Genomic DNA, 14,840 nt, shown 5'->3' with positions numbered 1-14,840 from the left:
TTTTTGCCAGTGCTGGAGCCTGAACTCTGGGCCTGGGCACTGTCCCTCAGCTCTTCAGCTCAAGGCTAGCGCTCCACCACTGAGCCACCTTCCCAGCCAGAGCCTCAGGCGTGCAAGGCAAGCGCTCCACCACTGAGCCACCTTCCCAGCCCCATCAATAAATAGTTTTACATGATCTGAGCCACAGAGCCATTGTGCCTTTGTGTCCCTCTCTTATGAATATCCTCCTTTGGTTTCCCTGTGTGTGGATGCCTACAGCCCTATATAACATATCATGTCCTGGTGTATTTTAAATCTGCCTTCCACAAATGAGAAAAAATGTATACCATTTGTCTCTCTGAGTTGGCATCATTCTCATTTAACATGATTTGTTCTAGGTTCCTCCATTTCCCTGCACATGACATAATGTTCCTTTCTGTATAGGTACCGTGTTTTCTAGATCCACTCATCATTGTAGGGCCTCTGGGCTGTTTGTATCACTGGGCTGGTGTGAATACTGCAGCCGTGAGGCATGCTGGCTTGTGAAGTTCTGGGTAGATAGCCCAGGAGTGGTGTGGCTGGGTGTTAGAGAAGACCTCCAGACTGCTGACCAGAGTGGCTGTGGTAGTGTACATTCCCACCAACAGGGCCCCCTTTTCCCTACATCTCCACCAACATTTGTTGTTAGAATTCATGATGTTGGCCAATCTAACTGAGGTGAGGTAGAGTCTCAGTATTGTTTTGATTTGCATTTTCTGTATGGCCAGGGATGATGAGCATTTCCTCCTGTGTGTCTTTGCCATTCTTACATCTTCTTCTTCTTGGCTCTTTTGCCCATTTGGTGATTGGTTTATTGGCTTTGGGCGGGGTTAGACTCTTCTCCTGGTACGTTTGGGATGTTAAGCCTTCGTCAGATGTATTACTTGTAAAGATCTGTCATTTCAGTTTAGTAACTACATCCTTTGCCGTGCAGAAACCACTTCTAGCTTGAGTCGCATTCCTGTCCAGAATGCTGCTTTGAATCGTGATCCTTAACCTCCTGAGTAGGTAGTATTACAGGTGTGAGCCACTGGCATACAGCTCAATGTAACTTTTTTTTTGGGGGGGGGTCTGGTCGTGGGGCCTGAACTCTGGGCCTGGCTGCTGTCCCTGAGCTATTTTGCTCAAGGCTAGCACTGTACCATTTTGAGCCACAGCACAGTGGTTTTCTTGTGGTTACTTGAAGATAAGAGTCTCAGGGACATTCTTGCCCAGGCTGGCTTCAAACGGCAGTCCTCAGATCTAAGCTTCCTGCGTAGCTAGGATTACAGGCATGAGCTATCAGCACTCAGCTAAAAGTAACTTACTATGTTACCGTACTACAGTAAATAGGTATGTGCAATACACACACACACATACGCACACACACACACATGTGGTGCTAAAGATTCATCCAGGACCTCATACATGCTAAGCAAGTGCTCTACGGAGCCAGAGATGGTGGAAGTGCCCTCCACCGTGTGTATGGGCTGAGCACTGCCCCGTGCTTCCTTTTGTGGAGAGGGTGCCCTGTCCCCATTCTCTGTTGCGCCCCCGTGGTCCTGACCGCAGCGCGCTTGCCTGGGGTGTTGCTGGGGCAGCGCACCTGGCTGTGGTGCTTCCCACCCTCCTGCTGGCTTTGTGTAGGCCGCTGCGTCCCTCGGGAAGGTAGAGGCTGTGGGCAAGCGCAGTGTGTGGTCACCACAGTGCGCCTCCAGGCCGTCTCACCCTTCTTGCTGTGTTTTGACCCGTGTCCCAGGAGTGAGGAGCTGGTCTGGAACTTGGGGAGCCTGTCTCTGTAGAACAACACGCAGAGTTAAGTGTTTGGGGACCCATTGCAAAGGCAGCTGCAGCTAGGAGGTGTTCTCTCCTGGGCGGGACTCCCCTGCGTCCCAGGCCAGTGGGTGGGTGTCCATGTCCACAGTCCTGTGCCTCAGCTGTGGGGTTGGTAACAAGGGTCCAGAGTCTGCAGGGGTTTGCAGACCCCAGGCATTTCTCACCCCAGGGAGTTCATGGAACACACCGACCCAGTCAGTAGAGATAGGACTTTATAAAGGATCTTACTGAATTTGGACTTGAAAAGGCCATTAAAAAAAAACAACACAACCCCCCCTTTTTTTTTCAAGTACAAAGGTTGGAAAGGGGATTGAGTTTCTCTTCTGGGGTGGAGGGTCAGTGCCCCAGGGACAGTATGGGGACACCGCGTGGACACAGCAGGGCCTGTGCCCTCCCCTAGGTGGCAGTGTTGGGAGGAGGGCATGGCTTCCGGGAGGGGCGGGCCTGCTCACTGCTGGGTGGGCTGGGAGTGGTCCCAGCACTGTGTGGAGGGAGCCACCTCTGCCATCAGGCTTGGGCGCAGGGCACACGGGTGAGCTCAGCTGTCCCCATTCATCCACGGGGCTCCGTGAGCTTGCCGTAGCTCTCCTGAGCCTAGGCACCAAATGGGGCCTCCTCAGCCCCTGATCTTCCTCCTGCCCACCTCCCTCGCCCTTCCTCCACGGGTGGCCATCCCTCACCCGCCACATCTGCCCAGCACCACCTCACTGGCTGCTGCAGAGGTCACCAAAAGCCATCTCCGTGTACCCCAGCCCTACACCCCAACCCCGAGTGCACCTCTGAACCTGAGAATACTGAGTACTCCAACCCCAAGTGCACCCAACTGCATGTATCCTGACCCCAAGTGCACCCCAACCCCAAGTGTACTCTGACCCTGAGCGCACCCTGACCCCGAGTATACCCTGACCTTGAATGCACCCCAACCCCAAGTGCACCCCAACCCTGAGTGCACCCCGACCCCGTGTGTACCCCAACCCTGAGTGCACCCTGACCCCAGTATACCCTGATCCCGAGTGTACCCCAACCCCAAGTGCACCCTGACCGAGTGCACCCCAATCCCGAGTGCACCCCAACCCTGTGTGTACCCCAACCCCAAGTGTGCTCCGACCCTGAGCGCACCCTGACCCTGAGTATACCCTGACCTTGAATGCACCCCAACCCCGAGTGCACCCCAACCCCGAGTGTACCCTGACCCTGAGTGTACCCCAATCCAAGTGTACCCCAACCCCAAGTATACCCTGATCCTGAGTGTACCCCAACCCCGAGTGCACCCCAACCCTGAGTGCACTCCGATCCCGAGTGTACCCTGACCAGGAGTGCACCCTGACCCCTTGTGTACCCCAACTCCGAGTGCAACCCGACCTGAGTGCACCCCGATCCTTAGTGTACCCCAACCCCAAGTGTACCCCAACCCTGAGTATACCCTGATCTCGAGTGTACCCCAACCCCGAGTGCACCCCAACCCCTTGTGTACCCTGACTCCGAGTGCCCTGAGTGCACCCCGACCTGAGTGCACCCCAATCACAAGTGTACCCCAACCCCAAGTGTACCCCAATCCCAACTGTACTCCAACCCTGAGTGCCCCAAGTGTACCCCAATCCCGAGTGTACCCCAACCCTAAGTGTACCCCAACCCTGAATGCCCAAGTGTACCCCAATCCCGAGTGCACCCCAAAACTGAGCATACCCCAACCCCGAGTGCACCCCAACCTCGACTGTACCCCAACCCCGAGTGCACCCCAATCCCGAGTGTACCCCAACCCCGAGTGCCCCAGTGCACCCCAACCCCTAGTGTATCCCAACCTTGAGTACACCCCAATGCGGAGGGTACCCCAGCCTTGAGTGCACCCCGAGTGCATCCCGACCCTGAGTGTACCCCAACGCCAAATGTCCCCAAACTTTAGTGCACCCCGACTTGAGTGTACCCTGAGTGTCTAACCAGAGGCTGGTGTCTTGCCTCCTCCAGAGGCCTTTCCTTCCCCTCCAGAACCCATCTGATCCCCTGTTGCCCCACCCACCTCACCCCTGCTCTCCGACCTCTGCCCTGCTTTCCAGCTCACGCTGTCCAGTCCGAGCAAGGCCGTAGCCTGCCCTCGTTCCCCCAGCCCCGCTCCCCCCCTCCCCTGCCCCGCCTGTGCTCACCTCCCCCTCACTGGCTCTGCTTCTTTGAGGCATAGTGGGTGCGAGGACCTGGGATCCAGGCCCTGTCCCAGGTCTCTGTGGGAGCTGCCCAGTCCATAGGGGCTTCAGGGCCTGTCTGCCCTGGAGAAGCGCAGGGCAAGCAGCCAGGGTCTCTGCAATGGAGGAGGGTGGAGGAGGGCCGGCAGCTGCGCCACAGGCCAGTGTGAGGTGTCCTCAGGTGAGGTCCCTGTGTGCGACGGACCAGCTCGGCCGGAGCACTGGGACCGACGGGACAGGGATCTCGGGATAGGTGGGCAAGGAGTCGGCGAGGTGACAAACAGACACAGACTCAAAAGAGCTGCATCTGAGTGTGTCTTTATTGAGGAGAATTAACATTTTTATGCAGTGTGTGATTGTGACATAGATTCTTTGTTTATTTAAGCACGTAATCAATTTTTTTAAAAGGCGAAGCATTGATGAATTACATGAAAATTGATGACAGTCCCACCAACTGTTTAAGCTAAGCGGTGCGAAACAAGTCTAGCATATTGTTTAATAGAATGCGTCATCTGTTCAGCCTTTTTATGTTTAATAATTAACCTAAGACAGGGCTGTACTTATATTGTACTCTTTTTATTATTATTTTTATCCAACTAATTTCATCTTTATAAGCTCCTGTATAAGGAAATGGTTCTTGGTTGGTTCAGGAAATATGTTACTAACTTTATATTTTGTGTGAAAACACCATATATTCCCTATAACGTAAGTTGGACTAAACTTAATCATAACTGCTGGGAGAATCTTTCTTTTTCTTTTATAATCAGAGGTCCCTTTTTTTTTTTAAGAACTCTCTGAACTACTGGGATAACTCTTTCTAACTTAGTTTAATTCATTGATTTTATCTGTTGGACATATCTGGAAATTTTAAGTCTCTATATTTACTATGTGTGAGCTGCAAAACCGCTTGTGAAGTTGTAGGAGTTTCTGGAGGCAACGTCACATCAGATGATAGATTGATTGGGGGATTGCCCACATTTAATCTTTGGTCTTAGTCTTTATTACTTAGAGAAGCCGTCTCTGTTGGACTGGAAAGATACAACATGCTCTGTTCGCGGATCAATAGAAAAATAGCCAAAACGAGAATAAAGGCAACGAATGTACAGCCAAGAAGAATATAGTAAGAATAAAGGTAGAGCTGAGGGACAGCGCCCAGGCCCAGAGTTCAGGCCCTACGACCGGACCCCCCCCCAAAAAAAAAGAATAAAGGTAGAGGCTATAAAGGTGCAGCCAAGTGTATGGGAAGCCTTGAGCCAACACCCCCTTCCTGCAGGCATGCTTCCTTGAAGCTCTTTGTCTAACGCCATCTCTCACGCGGAGTGGCATGGATCCTGTGTCCCTCACTGACTGCCCGCCAGACACCTGAACACCAGGCAGCACTGGCCTGGAGGGCTTCGGAGCTTCTGGGACGGGGCCAGCACTGCACTCAGGGCCCAGGGTTGGGGCCTGCTTCAGGAAGTGATCAGCTAGCCTGGGACTCTGGCACACGTACGTGCATTTAGTGAGTTAGGTTTAATTGTTTATAATCACACATATGCTATACATATGCACTTACAGCTCTTGTCTGTAACCAGCTATTCCACTGGCAGTGATGGATGAATAATACTTTTACCACAAAACAAATAATAAGCTCCAGCCCTATTTGTCTCTCTGTGTGTGTGTGTGTGTGTGTGTGTGTGTGTGTGAACAACTTCTCTTCAAAAGAATAACATAAAAGAAAAATAAGTGAAGGAAATATGTCCAGACTTAATTATGACTGTTTTCACTTACAAATAAGTTCCTTTAGAAACTATGGCCAAAAATTCTATGAGAATATGAATTGAGCTGAAGAAAGCAATGGTTGCCAACTGCAGACTCTCCGTGAACATGAAAGGGATACAGACCCAGACATAGGCTCATAGCGATCTCTGCTTCTTACAGCGTGTGCCAGAAGATGAGGCCTATTTCATAGCAAAGGAGATCCTCTCGACAGAGCGGACATACCTGAAGGATTTAGAAGTCATTACTGTGGTATGAAGCCTAAGTGCTTGATTGCTTTTTTTTTTTAATATGTGTTACGTCTAAACACAGACACAAGCCCCCTCCTAAGAAATGCCCCTTGCCACTCAGAAGATACGTATATGTAAATCTTACGTATGTCTGTCTTGAGGCATGATCTATAGCAGGTCACAATGTTGAGGTCCAACTTTTGGCAGAACTGTAAAGCTGAGACTGTGTCCATTTGAAAGTGTTGACCTGAACACATGGTCACCAGGGGGGACAGCTGGCCGGTCCTCCCCACGGTGTGGTCCTGGGCCCGGCGGGGTCTAGCGGAGGCCCTGCCTGCCCTCATGCCCCGCTCCCCACAGTGGTTCCGCAGTGCTGTGGTCAAGGAGGACGCCATGCCTGCAGCCCTCACGACGCTGCTCTTCTCCAACATCGATCCTGTCTACGAGTTCCACAGAGGCTTCCTCCACGAGGTGGAACAGAGGCTGGCACTCTGGTAATGATGCTGTACCCTAGAGGGCTCCCACCCCGACCAGCACACCAGAGGCTCTCCTGCTGGGCCCTCAGTGCTGGCTCCTGTTACCCCAGGTCCCCTCCGCATACAGTAGCGCCCTTGCCCTGGGCCCCTAGGTAGCAGCCCGAGTCACAGCCTGCATATGGCCTCCCCGCCTTGCCGCATCACCCCCTTGAGGAGTTTCCAGCTTCAGGAGAAGCATCATCTCATTCCAGAGTATATAAACAGAGATACAGTGATCTGTTTTATGTTTTATATGTTTAAAATACATTTCAATTATTTGTTGATTTGTTGATTGGTGCCGGTTGAATGGAAGGGTCTGGGAACTGTCCCTGAACTTTTTGCTCAATCACTTGAGCCGTTGCTCCACTTCAGGCACCATCGTTGGATCTCAGCCTCTGGAGCAGCTAGGATTATAGGCCTGAGCCACCAGCGCCCATTTCCCTTCCAGTATATTTTAAAATCATATAGGGAAGGTTAGGAATATAACAGTAAACTTTGTTCGTCATGTTCTAGAAAAGAAAATGAAAGGAGAGAGTTAAAAGAAGGTAAAATCGTCTAGGTATGGTGGTGCACATAGATAATCCCAGCTACTGGAGTGATCACAGCTTAAATTTAGCACGACCCCCATCTCAATCAATAAGCTGGGCACAGCGGCACACTCTTGTCATTCTAGCTACATGGGGGACCTTGGGTAGGAGGAGCATAATCCGAGACTGATCCCCAGCAAAAACATTAGATCCTACCTGAAAAATAGAGCAAACAAGCTAGAGGTGTGGCTCAAGTGCTAGAGCACATGCCTGACAATGCATGAGACCCTGCTTCAGACTTCACCGCTGCCACACACAGAAACAAGAAAGCATGCTGTTTTTTAATGTGGTTACTGTCTTCTTAAGAACATTGACAGCCGGGCGCTGGTGGCTCACGCCTGTAATCCTAGCTACTCAGGAGGCTGAGATCTGAGGATCACGGTTCAAAGCCAGCCCGGGCAGGAGAGACTGTGAGACTCCTATCTCCAGTAAACCACCAGAAAACCGGAAGTGGCGCTGTAGCTCAAGTGGTAGAGCGCTGGCCTTGAGCTGAGGGACAGCGCCCAGGCCCAGAGTTCAAGCCCCACGACCGACAAAAAAAAAAAAAAAAGAACATTGACAGACACATAATTGTTTGTAACACAGAAGCCCTTCTACTTCAAAGCGTTTTGTCACTGATAAAACTGTGACCCCCAGATACAGCAGCTTATGCCTGTAATTCCAGCAGTCAGGAAGTAGACGCATAGGTGGAACCCACAGGCAGCTTAGACTACAGAGCAAGACATTGTTTCAAAACCAGATGACTGCAAGCAGCCGCTCCCGTCAAATCCTGATGCTTTCATGGTTTGTTTTTGTCAGTCATAGGGCTTGAACTTGGGGCCTGAGCACTGTCCCTGAGCAAGACTAGCACTCTACCACTTTGAATCCCAGCTCCACTTACAGTTTTCTGATGGTTTAATTGGAGATGAGAGTCCCCTGGGCTTTCTTTCCTGCCCGGGATGGCTTTGAACTATAGTCTTCAGATCTCAGCCTCCTGTGTAGCGAAGATGACAGGCAGGAGCCACCAGCACCCAGCTCCATGGTTTATTTTTTAAATTTTTATTTTTTGGTTACAGTTACATACATTTCTTTTGGAACAGTGCCATCCTTTCCCTTACTCTCCCAGTTCCCCCCATCCTCACCCACACGTTGTAAGTTCATTTGAGCATAGTGTCTAGTAGTGTCACTGTTCCATGGGTTTTTAACCTTGTTGTTCCTCCACTCCAGGGAAGGGCCCATCAGTGCCCAGGTGAAAGGCGATCACCAGCGAATTGGGGACATCCTGCTCAGAAACATGCGTCAGTTAAAGGTAGGACACATCTGTGTGGTGACGTGGGGCCTCGCACAGAAGTTACAAAAACACACTGTGCTGCTGCTCTTCACATTTCCTCGGTGTGAGCAGAAAGCGCTGCGTAGGATAAAGCCCCTCAGGACAGAGCTTCTCTCAAAATGGCGTTCTCATAGCAGATGTTCCTCAAAACAGATTTCCCCTCAAAGTTCATTTTCCTAGAGCAGCATTCCCCTCAGCATAGCATTTCCCTTAAGATAGCATCTCAGAAAAATAATTCTCCTCAAAACAGAATTTCCTAAAATAGATTTCTTCTTAGACTAGAACTCCCCAGAGCAGATCCCCCAAGCTGCTTCCTCCTCAAAAACAGCAGGATTCCCCAGTACAGAATTCCCTCCAGAACAAGGGTCCCGGGAGTAGAATTCCCCTCCGCACAGTGTTTTCTTCTTAGAGCGCTCAGCACTGTCACTTCCAGGAGATGTTGTCCTCAGAGCGGATTTCCCCGCAGAGTGCCCTTCCTCTCACCGTGCCCCACAGAGCTTCTCACAGAGCTGGGTCGCCTCACACAGTGTTCTCAGAACTCTTCTGCATTTCTCCTCCTCCGCACTGCATTTCCCCGGGGAAAGCACTCCATTGAGGAGTGTGTCCAGGCAGGCAGCCTTCCCCTTAGCTACCTTTTCCCAGAACACCAGTCCCCTCCAAACAGGACTCCTCAAACAGTGCCCTGCCCCAGAAACGTCTTCCTCTAAAAAGAGTATTCATCACAAGATGATGGCTGTTCACTCAGCACAAGGTTCTGCTCAGAACAAAATCTCCTTAAAATAGTATTCCCAAGTCAGGGGCCAGTACCTCATACCTGTCATCCAGGAGGCTGAGATCTGAGGATCGCGGTTCAAAGCCAGCCTGAACAGGAAAGTCTATGAGACTCTTATCTCCAATTAACCACCAAAATGTCAGAAGTGGGACTGTGGCTTAAGCGCTAGAGCAATAGCGATGAGCAAAAAAAGCTCTAGGACTGAGTGCAAAGCACACATGCACATACACGCATGTGTGTGCACGCACACTCACACACAGAGTCTGCCCCACACAGGGTTTCTTGATACAGTATTTCGCTCAAAACTAGGTCCTCCCACTACAGTACTGCTGAGAACAGGTTTCCATCAGCGTTGTTCCTCAGAACCGGCTTCATCTCAGAGTCTCTTTCCCCAGAACAGCATCAGCGTTGTTCCTCAGAACCGGCTTCATCTCAGAGTCTCTTTCCCCTCATAACAGCGTCTCAGCTCATGGTTCCGTCCCCCGAGCATGTGGTTCCTCGAACACCTGGTGTTCCCCCCAGCGCCCGGTTTCCTCAAGCAGAGTCCCCCAGCATGTGGCGCCCCTGAGCATGCAGTTCCCCTCAGAACCAGGACCCCCTAGAACAGGTGGCTCACAGCCAGTTGTGCTCTGTATGACTGACAGGTCCTGAAGAGCACTATTTCTTTTTTCATGACGTTCCTCTCAAAACTCAGGTCTCCTAGATCCAGGTTCTCGCAAACATGATTCCTCATGACAGCCCTCACACTGGGCCTCTCCAGAACCGGGCTTCCTAGACACTGTCCTGTCCGTCCTTCCGGATAGAAGGTTTCAGACCCTGGTTCCCCTCAGGATGCAGTTTTCCAGAACGGAGTTTACAGAACAGGGATCCCCTCACTGTGTTGCCAGAGAATAGCATTTCCTGGAAATGGGCTTCTCCCCGTAGCTAGCGTGGAAGGGTGTGGGCTCGTAGCGCAGGATTTCTTCTTGAGTGTTTAGAGGTCTATGAAGAGAATATTCTAAGAATATGTCAGTGCCATGATGGAGACACCACGGTTCGCACCTGCAGTACTGGCCCCCCCACGGTTCACACCTGCAGTACCGGCCCCACACCCGCAGGACTGGCCCCCCCACGGTTCACACCTGCAGTACCGGCCCCACACCCACAGGACTGGCCCCACACCCGCAGGACTGGCCCCACCACGGTTCACACCTGTAGTACCGGCCCCACACCCGCAGGACTGGCCCCACCACAGTTCACACCCGCAGGACTGGCCCCACCACGGTTCACGCCCGCAATACCAGCCCCACACCTGCAGGACTGGCCCCACACCCGCAGGACTGGCCCCACCACGGTTCACACCCGCAGTACCGGCCCCACACCCGCAAGACTGGCCCCACCACGGTTCACACCCGCAGTACTGGCCCCACACCCACACTGGTATTTTTACCACACAGACCTGGAGCCAGCCTCCCCGGCCCAGGCTGCCCAGAAGTCCACCCTGTGGCAGCCTGGGGCATGGCGGCCACTTGTAGCCCAGGGCACTGCTGAGCCCCATGCTGCATCCCAGCTTCACAGGGCCACGCCCTGCACCCCCAACTCCTGAGGGCCCAGTCAGCTCTGCGGGTCTCGATGGTGCCGACCGGAAGAGCTTCCGGCCTTCTCGGCCCCAGCTGCGCAGAGCCTCTGACTGCCTGTGCTCGTGTTTCAGAAGCCGAGTCATTACAAGGCCCAACTTACACCAAAAGCATTGTCCTAATTTAAAGTAGACATAGACACCAGTCTGTTTAATCCACATAGATTATGTTTAATGTTTGTGGAAATAAATTGATTTAGTCTCGAAACCTAGAATGTAGGGACTAGTGTAGTCCAATATGTCTCTGAGGAATCCATACGTGTGTGCGCTTTGCCGCATCATCATAATGGTGAGGTGATGTGGCCACTTTTCTCTCTCAAGTACACTTAGGATTGAGCAGAGCTTGAAGGGGGTTTGTTTAATCCCTGCGCAGTGCATGCTTACTGAGTCCCATGAGGCAAGCCGTGCTCCTCCTAACCTGTCTCCATTTACAAGAAACGAGGGGGCCCTGTGGCCGGAATCAGAGTGAAGCCCACCATACGCAGATCCCACGGAGGCTGCTTGGCCCTGTTGGACCTGTCGGGATTCGCACTCTGGGAACTGCACTGGCCGCAGGCCGCTTCCCACTGAACCCCCCGGTCTCTTCACCCAAACGCCCTCCCCGCTTCCACAGGGGTTCACCAGTTACTTCCAGAGACACGATGAGGTCCTGATGGAGCTGGAAAAGGCGTCCAAGGGCTGCCGGAAGCTGGAGGCCGTGTATAGGGAGTTTGAGCTCCAGAAGGTCTGCTACCTGCCCCTCAACACATTCCTGCTGAAGCCCGCTCAGCGGCTGGTGCACTACCGCCTGCTGCTCAGCCGGCTGTGTGCTCACCACCCGCCTGGACACCGGGACCACGCCGACTGCTGCGGTGCGTGTGACCACGGCCTGTGCCCTCTGTGCCCTCTGCCTGAGGGGTGGGAGGCTGTGGAGCTAGAGCGCTGGACCTGAGGGCAGGGAAGTGGCAGGCCAGGGCCCCGGGGCAGAACCAGCTTCTGCCCTTCCCTCCCCTCGTCCGGTGGGGAGGACCAGGTCTGCTCCACCGAGTGCCTGTCCTGCCCCCCACCCTCGGGCAAGGACCTTCTTGGCCCCAAATGCCAACAGCATGGAGGACTGATTGCCCTGCACACTTCCAGAGCTAGGCCAGGGCCAGGGGTGCCTGCTGCGGCCCTCTCCCAGGGGACCCGAGTCCTGGGGGTGTCAGTCCAGAAGCCCTGGGCAGGGATCTGTTGGAAGTGTCTGAAACACAAGTGGACTTTCTCTGTTCAGAGTTGTGTTAGAGAAAGTAGTTGAGCCTTTTTAACCTGCAAGTCGGACTTTCAGTTGTAGCATGACGTTAGTACAGAAAACTGCTGCCTGTGAGCAAACGCCACTTTCATAAACAACCTAGGCGAGCAGTCCTGTGGGCATTCCCGTGGGCAGCCCCCGTGGGCAGTCCCGTGGGCAGCTCCCGTGGGCAGCCCCCGTGGGCAGTCCCTTGGCAGTCCCGTGGGCAGTCCCCGTGGGCAGTCCCCGTGGGCATTCCCGTGGGCAGCCCTGTGGCAGTCCCGTGGGCAGTCCCGTGGGCAGCTCCCGTGGGTAGCCCTGTGGCAGTCCCGTGGGCAGTCCCGTGGCAGTCCCGTGGGCAGTCCCGTGGGCAGCCCCATGGCAGTCCTGTGGGCAGTCCCGTGGGCAGCCCCGTGGGCAGTCCTGTGGGTAGATCTGTGGCAGTCCCGTGGGCAGTCCCTTGGGCAGTCCCGTGGGCAGTCCCGTGGGCAGTCCCTTGGCATTCCCTTGGCAGTCCCGTGGGCAGTCCCGTGGGCAGTCCCTTGGCATTCCCTTGGCAGTCCCGTGGACAGTCCCGTGGGCAGCCCCGTGGGCAGTCCTGTGGGTAGATCTGTGGCAGTCCCGTGGGCAGTCCCTTGGGCAGTCCCGTGGGCAGTCCCGTGGGCAGTCCCTTGGCATTCCCTTGGCAGTCCCGTGGGCAGTCCCGTGGGCAGTCCCTTGGCATTCCCTTGGCAGTCCCGTGGACAGCCCCGTGGGCAGTCCCGTGGCAGTCCCGTGGGCAGTCCCGTGGCAGTCCCGTGGGCAGTCCCGTGGGCAGCCCCGTGGGCAGTCCTGTGGGTAGATCTGTGGCAGCCCCGTGGGCAGTCCCGTGGCAGTCCCGTGGGCAGTCCCGTGGCAGTCCCGTGGGCAGTCCCGTGGCAGTCCCGTGGGCAGCCCCGTGGGCAGTCCTGTGGGTAGATCTGTGGCAGCCCCGTGGGCAGCCCCGTGGGCAGTCCCGTGGGCAGAAGGCAGGTGTGGATGGGGGACAGTAGGCAGGGCAGAGGTGGGATGGGGCAGGGGCGGGACGTGGCAGAGGCGGGAGGGGGCAAAGCAGGATTGGGCGGGGCAGGGGCAGGGGTGGGGCAGGGCAGAGGCGAGGCGGAGGGGGCCAGCCAAGCAGCCGCCCTGCCAGGCTGCCGCCCTTGGCATCTGACTTTTGTGTTTTGTCATGGTGATCTATTTCCTGACTCTACAGCTCTGACCTCTGCTCAACTGTAAGATGAGTATTTGCTCCTCTGTTCTAGGGAAAATTGCACTAAAAGGTGCAAAGCATTTATCCTTTAAGGAGCAAATACTGCTCTTCATGTACAGAGCCTGAGCTTCCCCACACCAGACTGTTGGCTGGTTCACAGCCTGGGTTGAACAAAGCTAACGCTGCTGGGGCCAAAGCTTTGAGAGATTTCCGGAGGCTGCAAGCCTGGTCCTGCAGGAGTCTGAGTAGAATGTTGCGATTAAAACCACCCTTTATGCTAGCCTCGAGCAAAAGAAGCTCAAGGACAGTGCCCAGGTCCTTGCCAGGACCAACCTCCCTCCCCACCCCCCAAGAAAAAGCACCCTTTAAAATCTCAGCCAGGTGCCGGTGGCTCACGCCTATAATCCTAGCTACTCAGGAGGATGAGCTCTGAGGATCCCGGTTCAAAGCCAGCCTGGGCAGGAAACTCTGTGAGACTCTTATCTCCAATAAACCACTAGAAAACCGGAAGTGGTTGAGCTGTGGCTCAAGTGGTAGAGCGCTCGCCTTGAGCTGAAGAGTGCGGGGACAGCGCCCAAGCCCAGAGTTCAAGCCCCACGACCGACAAAAACAAAAAACAATAAGATCTCAGCCTCTGCACAAGGCCGGGTGGAGGTCTGAGTGCTTTTCCACACAGATGCCCTGACGGCCATCACAGAGGTGACGTCTGTGCTCCAGCGCAGCCTCGCCCGCATGGAGCACCTGCAGAAGCTGATGGAGCTACAGCGGGACCTGGTGGGCGTCGACAACCTCATTGCTCCCGGCAGGGTGAGTGGCCGTGCGGCAGGGTGAGTGGCCGCGCCGGGGAGAGGTTTCAAGCTGGCGACTTCATTGCTTTGTCTGACTTTTATTCAAAAGCATAAAAATCTCCACACACCACCTGCTTACTTGTGGGGCTTAAACCCAGCTCATGCTTTCTAGGCTGGACCCTACTTTTTTGTTGGTTATTCTGGAAATAAGGTCTAGCAAACTTTTGTGTCCAGCTGGTTTTGAGGTAAAGTTCTCAGACCTCAGCCTCCTGGGTCGCTAGGGTCACAAGTCATGGCAATGACAAAGATGGCGGGGTCAGGTCACACCGCGCCCCTGGCCGGGCCTCTCCCTGCCCCTGCGACCACTGACCCGCGTTGTCTCTGCAGAGTTGCCTGTCCTGGGCATTTCACTGAAATGGGGTTGCAGTGCAGCATCTCCTGTCTGGCACTTGGTTCACACACGCAGCACGCTGCAGTCAGCCAGCCGGAGGCGGCCCAAGCACAGCCCACTTCTCTGTGGCTTCTTTATGTGCACGTCCATCGTGGCACACTAGGTGTTTATCCATTCATCCGCGGTGAACACCTTGTGGAAGTGTAAACGCTCCTGTGTGAGTCTTGTATCCCATGTCTTGTGTATAGACAGAAGAACGGGGCTGTTGGTCACACGGGCGGTCTGTGTGGGCTGGCTCCTCTGCACACGCTGAGTGGTTAGCTGTGGCCCCCCTCTGCGCACACCCCGAGTGGTTAGCTGTGGCTGCCCTCTGCACGCCCCGAGTGGT

General features: G+C 54.2%; 1 protein-coding gene across 1 annotated transcript in view; it reads left to right on the top strand.

Moving 5' to 3' along the window:
* The window catches only part of Farp2 (FERM, RhoGEF and pleckstrin domain protein 2), a 106,817-nt gene that overhangs the window by 82,083 nt on the left and 9,894 nt on the right, over positions 1–14,840 (top strand). Inside the window, exons 13-17 of the mRNA XM_013033646.1 lie at positions 5,931–6,020; positions 6,359–6,492; positions 8,307–8,388; positions 11,410–11,647; positions 13,950–14,080. Coding sequence (XP_012889100.1) covers positions 5,931–6,020; positions 6,359–6,492; positions 8,307–8,388; positions 11,410–11,647; positions 13,950–14,080 — 675 coding nt within the window. The remainder of the gene's footprint in view (positions 1–5,930; positions 6,021–6,358; positions 6,493–8,306; positions 8,389–11,409; positions 11,648–13,949; positions 14,081–14,840) is intronic.

The sequence above is a fragment of the Dipodomys ordii genome, unplaced genomic scaffold (genome assembly GCF_000151885.1).
Source record: "Dipodomys ordii isolate 6190 unplaced genomic scaffold, Dord_2.0 Scaffold174, whole genome shotgun sequence".
Lineage (NCBI taxonomy): Eukaryota > Metazoa > Chordata > Mammalia > Rodentia > Heteromyidae > Dipodomys > Dipodomys ordii.
The sequence above is the reverse complement of the archived record's forward strand: the minus strand, read 5'-3'. Positions and strand labels throughout refer to the sequence as shown.